This window comes from Clytia hemisphaerica, unplaced genomic scaffold (assembly GCF_902728285.1).
Source record: "Clytia hemisphaerica strain Z4C2 unplaced genomic scaffold, Clytia hemisphaerica genome assembly, whole genome shotgun sequence".
Lineage (NCBI taxonomy): Eukaryota > Metazoa > Cnidaria > Hydrozoa > Leptothecata > Clytiidae > Clytia > Clytia hemisphaerica.
Genome location: NW_027103836.1, coordinates 2,732,890 through 2,748,312, shown reverse-complemented (window position 1 = coordinate 2,748,312; position 15,423 = coordinate 2,732,890). Strand labels below are relative to the sequence as shown.

General features: G+C 35.9%; 1 protein-coding gene across 1 annotated transcript in view; it reads right to left on the bottom strand.

Annotated features, from left to right (window-relative positions):
• LOC136807255 (outer dynein arm-docking complex subunit 4-like) overlaps window positions 1–6,989 on the bottom strand; it is a 30,521-nt gene extending 23,532 nt beyond the window's left edge. Inside the window, exon 1 of the mRNA XM_067063854.1 lies at window positions 6,677–6,989. Coding sequence (XP_066919955.1) covers window positions 6,677–6,811 — 135 coding nt within the window. The 5' untranslated portion in view covers window positions 6,812–6,989. The remainder of the gene's footprint in view (window positions 1–6,676) is intronic.
• Window positions 6,990–15,423: the final 8,434 nt, after the last annotated feature.

The following is a 15,423-nucleotide window of genomic DNA, read 5'->3' as shown; positions in this document are numbered from 1 at the left end:
CTGCAGCTTAGTGGATTGTGTCATATCTTACCCTTTTGGCATACAAAAGAATTTATATTGTTAGTTTGTACTGCTTTTGGTAAGTAACTTATGCTGTAGTAATTTGTTACTTAATCAAAAATGTGTTCTCCTAAAGAGGTCTATAGTACTTAATGATATGACTTTGAGGGAAATTAGGGAATGATACCCAAGTTTAATTTTGAAATAGTTTTTAAAAGTTTGAAATAGCAAGAACGAAGTGAGGATTTCACAAAATGGCATACCATTCCAGGTTAATTAATATGACTGATTTTATTATTTTTCAAAGGGTTTATCCATAACAGGCTTAGAGACAATCTGGTCAAATTAGCTTGCCACAAAAAAACAATCAGTCACAAGGCATAATTCACTTTTTACCCAATCATTTTGCTCTTTCCCTAAACAATTTTAAAATAATTTATCATAATGTTAATTTCATTTTTAAATATATTATATTATTTGTAGGTCAGTATGAGTATACCTGGTACTTTTTAGCCTACTTTTCAAGTAAACCAAAAAAAAATGTTTCTATTTTCTCCTTTTTAGCCACAAAGGATCCCAGGGTTGAAAGTTGACTGGCACATACCTGTCACCAAATTCTTATCCTTGTTATCATCAAAGAGGAAATTTAAGTAAATTTTCTTTTAAGATTTTTTTTGTGAGCATAAACCTTTGCAAAGATCAAGACAACAAGAATGTCAAAATACAGTTAATGGGATGAAATGTGTCATCAGAAGCGATAATTAAAGTACAAATGAAATGGAACGTTCAGAAACATTTTAGAACAGAATGCTCAAGAACGTTTTGGATTTGAGCATTCTAGAAAAATGGCGAATGATCCTTTACGTCCAAAGTTTAAAATTGTTAAAACTCGATAAGAATGTGCAACGTACTTTTACTACAGTGAATATTTTTTTTGTATTTTATTAAAACTTGTGATGACACAAATGAGTGTTTAGGCATACCTAGAAAATATGAATCAAATGAAAATGAGGATTGAACCAGTAAACTGAATCAAATCATTTGGCTGATTGAAATTTGATTGCTAAACGCAAACAACTATTGAAATTCAATTGCATGCAATCGAATCTCATTCGAATATTATCACAATTTCCAGATTCAATTGATACTCTATTGCGTTAAATTGAGATTAGGATTCAACAACATTCAATTTTATGCTATTCGTTAGTATTTTGTTGGTATATAATGTTAAATAGGCCTTGTTGCTTCTTTATCAAAATAACTGACGTAAAAACCTTGATACGCTTTTAAAGCTCTTCAAATCAGGTAAATTGTTAACATCAGGCCTTACCCTGAGTTAAATCTCATTTGCCTTCTTTAGAGCTTTGTTGAAAGATGCCAAACACAGGGAAAAGCCAATCAAATACAGTCAGACAACGATCGAGACAATTGAATATTGCCCAGAATTTTAAGATTGAGATTCAATAGCGTTCAACAATGGATATTCAAACTCTCGATTGTGATTGATTTTAATCAATTTGGTTCAATCATTGATTCTGTTTGTTTGAGATCGTCTGGAGATATACCCAAAGAATTTTCCCAAAAATTTTATTTAGGTAGATTATTCCAGGCGAAGTTATATCGAACTGATTTTTGTAATCGAACCATCCAATCTCACTGCACGAAATTGAACGATAGGTGTTTGATTACCGAACCTGATCGAAACAGTAATCTAACTTTACCAGAAAATCTTCAGTTTGATTACCCAGACGATCTCAATCAAACGGAATCGACGGTCGAACCAGTCAAACCAAATCGAACGCAATCGACCAATTGAAATTCGATTGTCGAACGCAAACGAATCTCAATCGAACGTCAAAATTCTGGGTAATATTCGATTGGTTCGATTGTTGTTCGACTGGTTCGATTGTCGATTCCGTTCGATTGAGATCGTCTGGCTTTATTCTTGCAGCTTCCCAACATCCAAGCTCTCAAACATCACAAGCCAAATGAAATTACTTTCGATTTCCCGTAGAAATTATGCGATGAACAATCCGGGGGTCAATGAATCGACGATCGAACGCAACCGAACGCAATCGAACATCAATCGAACGCAATCGAATATCAATCGAATCTGAAAATTGAGGTAATATTCGATTGAGATTCGATTGCGTTCAACAATCGAATTTCAATCGGTCGATTGCGTTCGACTGGTTGGATCGTCGCTTCCGTTCGATTGAGATTGTCTGGGATTACTTGTTCTAGTTTTAGTTTTATATTTGCATAAGACAAAAAATGCCTAATATCGCAAATTCTACGTAAAAATACAAAAATGAAAAGGTTTAGTAGCTAAGATAAAGATATAAAATATAGAATAAATAGGTAATTTATACAATTTTAAATTAGATTTATTAGATTAAAATTCAGAAAAATTTAAAAAGTTCAAACATAGTACAGTAATAAAAAGTGTGTTAAAAATAGTATACTAATAGGGGACGCACAATTTGCAGGGTCACATGAGAAAAGGTTAAGCTGAAGGAGAGCACATACTAGAATCGAGGTGAACAAGAGTCCAGCTGGTCGCTAGAGTATAATGTAGCAAAAAAACATAAGTGTGAGCATAGACTCAGTGGAAAAACGGGCGCAGATTTAAGTGTACACTAGAATATTAAGCTATGATCAATAGAATTTTTGAATTCTTTTTCAGTTTTCAAATTTGCAGTTCTAATTGGTAATTTGTTCCATATTTTGATGGTAGATGGAAAGAATGAGTTTGAATAGCATTTAATCCTGCCCTGAATGGGCTGATATTTTACATTTGTACAACGCTGTCTAGCTGGGTGGATGCTGCTGTCAACGAATTTGTTTCCTGACGAAATATCAAATAGCATTTTCAATTTCGATTTGGATCTCCTTGTTTCTAGTGTTTCAAGTTTGAGTGATTTTCTTAGATCGTTTGGGCTGACTTCTGAACTCCATTCCCTACAGATCCAGCGGATAGATTTTCTCTGAATCATTTCGATTTTCTGGGTAAGGGATTGGTTATCAGTGGGATCCCATACAGTGTTTGCATATTCCACCGTTGGTCTGATAAAAGTTTTATAACACTTCAGACGTGTTTCTTTGTCTGCCATTGATAGGTTCCTCTGAAAGAATATTCGGGTGTTATTTGCTTTGGAAGTGGCAAGATCGATGTGATTCTTCCAAGAGAGATTATTCGAGATTACGACACCGAGGTATTTAGCTTTGTTAACAGTTTTGAGCTGTTGACCATGGATTTCATAGGTTTTATCATGAATTTTTCGTTTGTTGGTGACTCTGAGGTTAAAGCATTTGTCTGGGTGAAACTCCATGGACCATTTGTTTTCCCATTTTACCAATTCGTCTAGGTCTTTTTGAAGCTTTTTGCAGTCTTCCTGTGTGTGTATTGAGCGGTAAAGATATGCATCATCGGCAAACAGCGCAATTTTCGATTTTACTTCAAGTGGCATGTCATTAATATAGATTAAGAATAGCAGTGGCCCGAGGACAGTTCCTTGGGGGACACCTGAAATGACGTTTGAGTTTTTGGAGGATTTCCCACGAACAACAACACATTGGGTGCGATGAGATAGAAAGTCTGTAACCCAAGTTAGGACGTTGCTATGTACTCCATAATGTTTAAGTTTAATAATTAGCTTACGATGGCATACCTTATCGAAGGCTTTACTGAAGTCAAGTAAAATACTGTCAACTTGTTCTTTATTGTTGATAGCTCTAGCAAGGGTATCAATGGTTTGAAGCAATTGGGTCTCGCACGATCTTTTCTTGCAAAAGCCATGTTGAGTATCTGTAAGACAGTTGTTCTCCTCGAGGTGGTTGATGATGTGGCTATGAACGATATGCTCGAGAACTTTGCAGGTGACAGACGTCAAGCTAATCAGTCGATAATTTTCTGCTTTGGACCTGTTTTTGTTTCCTCCTTTGAAGATTGGACTGACTACAGCATGTTTCCAATCAGTGGGTATTTTCCCTTGCTTTAATGATGCATTGAATAATAGGGTGAGACCGTCAGCAACTTGGTCAGCTGATTCCTTTAGAATACGGGCTCCGATTCCGTCAGGACCACTAGCTTTAAAGGGATTCAATTCTTTAAGTAGTTTTACGACTCCGTTTTTGGTAACAATGATGTCATTGATCTTTGTTCCTTTAGGGCCTAACGGTGTTGGGGTTGCACCATCATCTTTTGTGAAGACACTTGTGAATTGGTTATTTAGAATCTCTGCTAGTTCCTCCTCTTTGGTATGGATTTCGTTGTTTTCACCCAAAAGAGGTGATAAACCACAAATGTCTGTTCTTTTGGATTTCACAAATGAGAAAAATTTCTTGCTATTTTTCTTATCATTGCAAATGTTTTCTTTGATGTAGGTGTTGTAAACGTTTTGGCAGGTCTTTCTTGCAAATTTTGCTGCCTCCTGGTATCTTTTCCAGTCTCGATCAAGTTTAGTTCTTTTGTAAACTCGATATCTTCTTGACTTTTTTCGAACTGCCTTTTTGCATACTATGTTAAACCAGGGTTGATTGAAACGCTGAGATGTGGTCTTTGTTGGTACATGTTTGTCCTGCGCATTCGAGATAATTTGCTTGAACGTTTCCCAACATTTATCGATGTCTGTTTCTGTAGTGTTTGTTGTGCAGAAGTTTTGCATACCTTCACTCATCTCCTTTTGAAGGCCTTCTATATTTGCTCGATGCCAAACATAGATCTTGCGTTGGATAGGTTTCGATTTTTGGGGATGGCAGAAAATATCAGCAAAAACGGCTGTCTCATGGTCACCAAATCCTTCATACGGCTCACATTTGTTAGTAAGACCAGGTCGGTTTGTTAGAATTAGGTCAAGTATGGCTTTTTTCCGAGTTGTGAAGTCAACAAGCTGATTGAGGTTTAGAACATCGAAGGCTTCAAGGAAATCTTTGTTTAATTGTTTTGAGTATTGGCTTCTGACAATAGTGTTAGATTCCCAGTCTATGTCTGGAAGGCTCAGTTTATACTTTTTCACAGTGTTGGAAATATATCTTTAATTAACTGAGTGTTGTAAGAAGCATCGCTTGATGGGGGTCTGTAGCAAGCTGTGAGAATTACTGGCTTCTCATAGGATTCTATTTTAATTGATACAAGTTCAGATTTTTGCTGCGGAAGCTCTTGAACTAGGAGGTTATCTCTGTGGATGAAGATTACTCCTCCTTTTCCATCTATGCGATCCTTTCGAATGGCGAGGTAATGCTTTGGAAGGAATTGAGAGTTGCTAATGTTACAAGACAAGTGGGTTTCAGAGCCAATGAGAACGTCTATGTCGTTTTTATGTAAATAGTTTCCAAGCAGAAGTTTTTTGTTCCAGATACTTTGGAAATTGCACACAACGACACGTAGATGGTTGACTTTCTTTTTTTCGGGTGTGATATCGTTGGTAGAGGTTGAGCTGCAGGACGAGATCGAGGTATCGAATAAACTATATGAGATGTCTGCTAAAGCACAACCTGGACAAAGCCATTCTAAATTCTCCTCTTGGATGTGGCATTGATAGATTTGATCATCCATGTTGGTACATTTAAGGTGAAACCACTGGTTACAGAGGTCACAAGCGATAGAAGCACCAGAGGAAACTGCCTTTTGACATTCACCACAGGGATATTTCAACTTCTGTGATGGGCCAGGGTTGAGTTCAACAGTACCACTAATGATTAATTGCATCTGCTGTAATATGGCACTTGTTTTCGTCTTGCATGGGTGGTATCGATTTTCCTGATAAGTAATAGCAAAGGAAAACAGCGAGATTTCATTTTTAGAGAGAACTTTGCAGCAAAGCAATGAGTTTGCTTGGTTCAAAGATATCTGACATTCTGTTAGTTGCCAGGATAACATAGCAATGAGCAGCAGTCGCGAGAGAATCATTGTTGTAAAAGATTAGTTGAGAAGGTAATACAATAGAATAAGATAGAATAAGAGGTACCTGCTCAGCTGCACGTGGATCCAATCACACGCACAGCTGGTCCTTGGTTATTTGCCGAGACCTCAGTAGTATTCTGCTTTTTCGTTTGTATTGGACACTTGGCCAGACTTGGCCAGATTTCCTCGTCCAGTCTGTCAGTTCCAAACCAGGGCGTCTTGTAGTAGTGTATTTTATAATTTTTTAGTTTCTTTTTCTTTTTAGTTCGCTGAAAAAGATGGCTCCACCAGGTTTCCCAAGGTTTCGCCTTATTCACTTAGACTCAAATTTGGAGTAACTGGTGTTTCTTGTTAATTGTTAGTTAACTTATCAGTTAGATTAAGTTTGATCAGTGTTTTTGTTGCTCAAATGGTTTCAGTTATTGCTTACGCAACAGCTCTAGCCTAAACGATACCCAACAAATTAGCAGAAAAAAGTTCATGCGCTCTGAGAAGTTCAGCGAATGATTTGTTCACGAACGGAAACCGTAAAATCGAACACTTGAACAATTGAACATCAATCAAACTAATTGAACTTTACTGAAATTTATCAGTTTGATTTGGTTCAGTAATCAAATACCTATCGTTATTGAACACACCTATCGTTCGATTTAAGTTTGATTAGTTTGGTAATCGAACAATTCATTGACATCGCCTGCTGGTTTATTATTTAGATTTTGAGGTTGCTAGAGAAAAAAGATGACAAATAAAGAGATAACAAGCTTCACTTACCAAACTATAGCTCTCAAGAGCTTTTTTGAATTCACTTTGTTTGAAGAGTGCATCACCCTCTGCTAAATAAGTCCCGAAGGAACTTTTTGGTCCTTCGATTTCGTCTTCATCATCATCGTAAGATTCAGCAGGCATGATGAAAATAAAGCTGAGGTGAAGTATAAAAAATATGTGTGGTTCTAGAGGAGGTTAACTTGAATGTAAATGGTAGTAATAGTGAGTGCCTAGTAGAAAGTAGAAAGATGAGCAGTTTATGATGTTGTTTTGTTATTGTTTTTGTTCCTGCTTGCCCGGCCACAACCACGGTGTGATCTTTAATTCGTAGTAAAGGTACCATTTATCGAACGTTTCTCCATGGTAACGGAAAAATTAATGATGAAGGGGCGCCAAAGCGATGAAAAGTCGTAAAAGAGAAAGTACCAGGCGCTAAAGAAGTTAAATGTAAATCCGTTCAAGCCCATCATCCGCGCACTACGGACAGTATACAAAGCATCATGTAGAAATTTTCTTAAAGGAATTATATGGTGTTATATACACCCGACTCGTCTGAAACTGATGTCAGCAAAATTTTAATAAAAGAGTCCTTTCAAATTTGTAAATAAAAGGAAGAAAAAAATCTTGCTCCACATTTTTCTTTATTCATTACAAAAGATTCTATTTATTTCAATCTGCTGAATCAACATATATTATAACTATGTAGAAGGTCAATGGCTTAAGAAAGCTTTAGATTACGGAATTTCACCAGACCACATCAACCAAAATATTTTCAGGCTAATACGTGCGCAAGACCATCTATCATTCTTCTTCATCAAATGGTAAATTGGCCCGATTCTTTATAGCTTTAGAGTTTTAACTTGGGCGGCCACCAATCCGCCATCAGAATATCAAATGAAATATATAGGTAGGTCCTGAGATAGCAGCGTCTATACTATTTCTAGGTCCCCACCGATAAGAGAAGAACGAATTTGCTGATGGGCTCCCCAAAAACATTTTTCAGATTATGCTATGGTGTTTTTTTAAAAAAGGTGTAAATTTCATCAACGTTGTCTGTATATTTACTAACTTTGTAAGAAGATAGTGTTATGATTTGAAAATATACTAATATGCACGCGATTTCTACTTGCCTTTTGCTGAAAATTGCAGTTTTAGCCAATCTGGAGGGCATAAAGTCCAAAAATTTGCCTGGCCCATCGGTCCCAACTATGGTGGGGCCTCCTTTGAACATTTAGGGCCCCCCTAAAATATAATTTTTGTCTACGGCACTGAATAACCATCTCGAAATCCACTGAAAAAGAACCGGTAGGAGCCCTCGTTTTGCATATTGGGTAAAACCGTCTAAATTTGGGCCACCGACCCAGTTTTTCGGCATATTTCGATCAGCCTCTATTTCTCTCTGACTGCGTTATAGCGACCCTCGGTCCTTAAAAAAATTAATAACAGTAAGTATAATTTAAGATTTGAAGTTATTTCTGATCAGGAGAAATGAAAAAGAGACGTAGTTCTTAGCACGGAATAATAACGTGGTTCTTAGTGCATCCATTTTTTATAAATCAACCGAAAAATTCCAAACATCGCCCCAAAAATTATTAATTTCACTTTTAGCATTTTCTAGCTCTCTAGAAGATCGGTCGAAAATAAACCCGATGAGAAGTGATGAGAACGCAATCTGAAATTTGATCCAATTCCTTTGAATAGGAACTATGGGGAACTATATTGAAAAAGGTTTAAAATTTTCCTAAAATTTTCTAATTTGAAAGGATGAAAAAAGTCAGAAAAGAGACTAGATTTTAATTAATTTCAGGTTCTTTATAAGTTAGCATAAACAAAAATATATTATCAAGAATAACAATTTACAAATTAAAAAATAAAGTTACCATCCCTTTGTACAATCTTGTCAAATATAAGCTACAAAGTACACAATTACATTGTCTTATATTCAACTGTAAGTATTCATTTGCAGTTCTATCCGGATGAAGCCCATACTCCTTTTTTAACGAAGGAAAGATTCTATCGATGAAGTGAAGTGTTCGATGAAGTTATTCAAAACACGCTTTGGAATGAAGAATCGAGAATCTTTTTCAGGTCGTCTGGAGCCCCGCCAAGCTAAACAAAGAACAAGAAAACATTAATCTCTATACCTACCGGGTGCACCAAAAAAAAGTATACAACTTTGTCGAGATATTGTGAGCTTCAGGATTTAATTTTTTTGTTCATTCTTTTTTTTATTGTATAGAGGATGCTCTAACTTGAATTTTGAACTATTATACATTAAATTTGAAAACGTAGTTCGAAAATTATTTCAAAAAAACTGACTTTTTTTTAATGTCGAAATTTCAAAAAACCATGAAAAACAGCGAGCAAACTTTTTTTCTTGACACTTACCTTGTTTACACATAAAAATACCAAAAAATGCAAATGTGTTCATCAAAACTCGTCACGGAATTTAAGAATATGGTAAACCAAGCTATTCCCATGTAAGATAATATTTTTGGAAAAGCTGAAAATTTTTTTTTGAAATCTCCAAGGTTTTGATGTTATGCTATGTGAGAAAATTATTGAAAAAAGGGATCATCATTCCTCGACTAGTTGTTCAAAGAACTTGGGTCTGCATTGAGTTTGATGGTGTTGGAAATGTTCATGACGTGAAATAAGATGGGCAAACTGTTGGCAAAATATAAGATAAGAGAAAAAAGAATAAAAGAAGCAATGAAATTGTTTTTTTGTCATTTTGTCTTATTTATAGCGTGATTGCTGTTTTTAATGATTTTTTGAAATTTTGACATGGAAAAAAAGTTAGTTTTTTGAAAATAACTTTCGAACTGCTTTTTCAAATTTAATGCATAGTAGCTCAAAATTCAAGTTAACAAAAAATTTAAATCCTGAAGCTTACAATATCTCGACAAACCTGTATACTTTTTTTTGGTGCACCCGGTAGAGTAATGCTTGATGATATAAGCACTCGCAGAATGCTAGAAAACGGCGACACTTACGCAGCAATACACAACGTAAGACGTAATTCCTGCTCCACTGATATTGGCAATCAGAGAAAATTGTCAAGAAAAATTGGGGAAATTTTGGAAAACTTCAAAAGGAGGCAAGCAGTGTGCAGAAAACTACAAGGGATAATTTGTTTTCACTGTAAATTTAAAGATTGCACGAAATATCTTTAAAGAAAAGTTTCTTGGTACCTTGGTGGAATATCTGTAACACTGTTCAGCTTGGTTTGTCTTCTTTTTCTACAAAAATAATTGGTCACATAATAAGCTGTGATGATCTGTTTAAGAAATCGTCAACGAGACCACCAAAAAAGACGCACCTGGACGCCACCTACTGTACTTACCCTTAACAATCCAATCGCTTCCTTAACAATCAAAAGCGCCAAAGTTGCACACAAGTGACTATACTGCAGCAACATCCAAATTTTTGCAATTTTTGCGCTTTTGATTGTTAAGGGAGCTTTGGATTGTTAAGGTAAGTACAGTAGGGGATGGTTTCAGGGGGTACCCGATTCCGCCAGTTCGACATTTTTTAGCCTAAATTCCGTCAAACCATCCAAACTAATAATTCCGCAACCGAATATTTCTTTGAAATTCATCATTTCCGTTAAAAATTGCGGAAATATTGAATATTTTTTCCCTATTCCCCGAAACTCCGACCGATATTTTGCGAAATTCCGTTTTTCCGTCAAAGGACCTAGTTTCTAAATTCTTGTCAAATTCCGCCACTTCACCCCAAAAAAAGGCTCCCCTGTTCGTGAAACCCCACATAGAATACAATTGGCTTCGACCAGGCATGAAACAATACACTTTTCAACTTCTGCATCAAACGCTACACAAAAGGGAATTGAATTTGAGTACACCGGGTCCAAATTTTGAAGATATTTTTGACGTCACTAGGCCCTTATAAACTAGAACCTAGCCCTTTTGTGGCTTTAGGATTGAAAGATCTATTGATAATATAGACTAGAATGTACTTTTGACTGAACTTTGCTTTCGGATAATTTTTGAGTCCATTCTATAAATGACATTTAAGTGGAACCCGATAAAGAAAATCTCGCTATCATTTCACAATCTTTGACCTTACCTTGAGGCACACATAGGCAAGATATGACCAGACAGTTCCATTCATATTATCATAAATGTTAGCTTCATTCAAACAGTGTTCTGCTTCGTCTAATTGGTTTAACTGAAATTTAGAAGGATGGGAATCCATTAGTTCTTTTACTGTTTGGAGCTCAAAGAATTCACCATATGATATTATATTCCTTATAATTATACCTTCCTTAGAACTTTGGAACTTTGAACTATCACCGATCTACATACAATTTCCACATACAGTTTACCAAAACAACTTGAATTAGATTGTAGCTCAGCGAATTACAGTAATTACAGTAAGATCAAAGAAAACTTGCGGCAATGTATTCCAGAGTGGTTGTACCATATCAGTAAAATCAAAAAGTGGTGAAAGTGGATATATCGACAGTTTAGTTGACCCTTCATTGAATACTTAATACCTCAAGGGAACTAATTTTGATGAGAGCTAATTGTGGCGAGCAGAAAAAATCCTAAAAAATCAAAATTAGGCGAGAAACGTTTTTAAGTTTTTGGCGAGAACCAATGTGGCGAATGTTGGCAAAATTCGCTAAAATTAGTTTTCACCAAGATAAATCCTGGTAAGATATGAAAATTTCATCTGGGATAATCGTTATAAAATTACCGAAAAGCCTTCCAAAAGGTTTGAAAGTAATTTTGTGAAATGAGTGTATATTACTGCCATATCTTACCTGACAACATGAAACACCAAGTCCAAGCCACGTGTGACACGAGGGATAATGTTTGCACAAATATAAATGTGTCTTCTTCGCATCTTCGTACTTTAGATAAAATGAAATAAAATTTACATTAAGAACCATTCGAAGAATTATTTTGCTTTTTTTCTTTTTCAAAATATACCCATCGACCTACAGTCTGTTCCATTTGAAATCCATCCCCCGGGACAAACTTTTCAAGCTAAAAATCGACTTCGTGGAAGTCGACTCCTGGACTATCCTTTGAAAATATCCACCTCCTGTATGGATATAACACAGAATGGCCTATCTAAAATCCCAATATTATTTTTTCCGCCCGATATTCTTAATTTTTTTCTTCGATGTCAATCCAAACAAAAGATGAAGCGTGTTCTTCCAAACAACTAGCTGAAGAGACGCATGTAAGGCGACGTCAGAAATCTAGTAAAACTCACTTCGTTATATTTTATACGGAAAGGAAAAAAAGACCGCACTTTTCCAACATTTTTCAAACTTGAACAAAAGACGAGGAGTTCCGGATTGTTTTAAGGTGCTTCCGTATACAGACAAAATACACAATAAGAAATTAAGACCACGAAAATGATTAATCTACAGTATTATGGTATTACAGTTGGCTCTCTATAATTCGATCTTTAAGGGGGGCTGATAAACATCCAAATATCGGAGAGTTTTCTATATTGTACGTAACAGTTTTCTAATGTGAGTTGAACAAAGTTGGAATTCGGATTACAGAAAACAGAGAGGATAAATCATGAATGTTGTAATAGCGTAATTACTTTTTCCAATCTCAAATAGATCATGGCAAGCCGTGTGTAGACACGATTCAAATCAGATGGCTGTTCTTCATACACCAAACAACGTTCATAACAAGAACTGGCTTCTGACAAGTTGTCCAACATGAAATTCAAATCTCCTTTCATCGCCCATGCGTCTGAATTCTAGAAATGAGAAAGGAAGGGATGAAAGTTATGCTAAGGGAAAAAAAGAGAGCAACGTTTGTAAAAGAAAGTTTTACAGCATTTCGTAATAAAATTAGCAGTTTTGAATCTAGCTAAAGTTTGCATGAATGTTATTTGACTAAACAAACTAAAGCTTGGCAATCTTGTCTGTATTTTGAATATCTGCCACCTTCTTCTGAGAAGACTTTTAGCAAAAGACTAATGCCGTAAAACTGTCTCTCTCAAGTCAAGCAACTGTATTAGCCTCATTTTTCGGGAGTAGCCGCCACGTTTTAAGAAAAAGTTTCGTTGAGTTATTTCATCAAGAAAAGATGAGCCTTTCTAGACAAGCCCAGCTGGCACACAACGTTTTTTCGACGTCTATCTAACGTTCACAACGTCCATATAACGTTAGGTGAACGTTAAAATAACGTTGTGTGCCAGCTGGGAGGGTAAAGTAATAATGACACATAACTTTGTTTAGGGACGATCTTTTGACGTTAGTGCCGCTTGTCAATATATTGGTTGTCAGGGCAACTTCAAAATGTTTTTCTTTTTCAACATCTCATTTAAAGAGTATCAGTCCAAAATTTCAGAGCTTTTTCACGAGTCCGAAGTCCGAGTCTAAAGTCTCGAAGTTGAAGGACTCGATCAAAAAGGGTGTCCGAAATTCAAAATCTTATAAACGGGAGGGGTTGGTCCAAATTGTACCTCTGAACCCCCCCCCAAAAAAAAAACAAGGTAATTATAAGGTAATTATAGTCAAGCTTAAACTCAGCTTGTGAGGCTTGTGATGGCTAAAATATTTTTAAAAATGAATAAACGGGGGGTCCTAATAGGAACTGGGGTGGGATCTTTAAAAAATTTCAAAAATTGATTAGTGGAGGTAGACATTTTTTCGGGGCCTTAGAATATGTATATAGATTGAAGATAAAAATAATTCTGTACCTGATGTCGTAGCACAATTGCTTTTTCGACTTCTTCCAAAGCAAGTTCATAGTCTTTCCTTTTAGCGTGAAGTCGAGCAAGTAACATGAGATAAGATACGCTCTTTTTCTCTTGTAATCTGATCAGCTCGTGTGATAACGCTCGTTCAGCGACCTGTTTAAAAAGGGATGATAAAGTATGAACTTCTTAAAACCCGGTAACGAGACATGGAAACAAAGAAGAAAACACACGTATCTATTGTATGGATACTTTCTTATTAGGCCGATAGTTTTAGTGCTCCCCGCCATTCTCCCAACGGGTAAGCTACTGGCATCCAGAGTCGTGCTCCTTATAATACCTGTGATTTGTGAGAGGTCTGCATCGAATGTAGAGAGAAATTAATCACAAATGAGAAGATCTATTAGGTTTAGTACAATTTAATTTTTTTTGCGCGGATTATCAGAGCGATTCCCGATATGGTTAAACTTCCATAGCTATTTAGCAAGATCGACCCGGTGATTTTTTCCCTTGATTAAAAGACATTGAAATTCAATGCGTTATCGCTTAAAAATGTTTGAGTGTCCGTCGTCACAGTACAGCTTTGTTTGAAATACAATCATTCATCGAATTCCCGATGAGAAAGAATCGTCCAAGAGGGCGGTGAGAAAACAAATCATTCAAATTATTGAAAATTTCAAAAATGATTTAGATTGTAGTTTTAAAACTCAAAATTGAAAATCAAATTCAAAATGACCTTGTGAAAAGAAAACTTATTATGTGAAATAAGCAAACCCAATATTCACAATATCCCAAACTTTATTTCACAAACAAAATTTTGAAAATTCGATTTTTAAGGGCCGGAAACGACGTTTCACAAACTTGTGATCTGCTAATTTTTTACTTCGTTTACAATCTAAATTTTATGTTTTCGCACAATTCACAGCATCATATACTTCTTTGATCAATTATTCAGACTTCGAACGTAGTTGCCAAAATATTTGCGCATGTGACCGGCTGCTCATTCTTCAAAGCATCAATAGGCATCAAAATCAATCGAAATTTCTATACATTTTGTGTGGTTAAATCGGGGGTGACAACATTTAAAGTAAGACATAAAAAAACAATTAAATCGAAATCGAGCGTTTTTGATCGGACGATACATGCCTAGTTCAAGTTTCTCAACATAACCAATTTCACTCATGTGAGCTTTGTGGAAAGTGGAGTTTGTCTCAAGACTACAGATTTAGGTGAAAAATGATCATATTAAAAGATCTTCATAATTTATTTTCGACTTTCGTTTAAAAGGAAGTCATTGTTGTAAGGTAGGTTTCAAACACAGATATCTGTAAAGCCCGAAGGGCTAGAAAGTCAACTGTAAGCTTTCTCCGGCAAAAAACAGTGAAGCAAAAATTTGACTTTTTAAATTTCGTGCCGATGGATAGGATCTAGCATTTTAATTGTTTTCAGAGCGCGAGATCAAAAAAATTAGGCGGCAAACGCTATTTCGCATCTCTCAAACCAGTGAAATTGGTTGTTGTCACGTGATTTCTTTGGTAGGAAATCCTACCAAAACTTGCTTCACTTTTCGATAAAGGCCGCAAATCTAGCCCTTCGGGCTTTACAGATCTGTGGTTTCAAAACCATAAAAATGATTTTGAAACTGATATTTTCTTTGAGAAACTACTAAGTCGGTGGTGCATTCCATTTCCAGTTGGTTCTTTTGGATCAAAAAAGGGTCTGTAAATGTTTTTGTCGAATAACATCTCTAGCATTTCGTAGTACCCTACGGGAGAATAATCATTTTACCCCTCGTAGAATACGACTAAACAATCAATAACAGTAAAAGGAGCAAAAATGAGTGGGGATCTTCTGATTTATGCATTTTCAGAATACAAATATCCCAAAAATACTAGCATTTCATACTCAATTCAAAATTTAATATCTTTCCCTCAAATTTAACATCTTTCCCTCTAATATCTCTTCAGCTTGTCAACTTTTCACACCCCCTTCTCAACGGCAGGACTTTTTTCAGCCAGTAGGCGTACACACCACAGACTGAAACTCAATGGGGATTG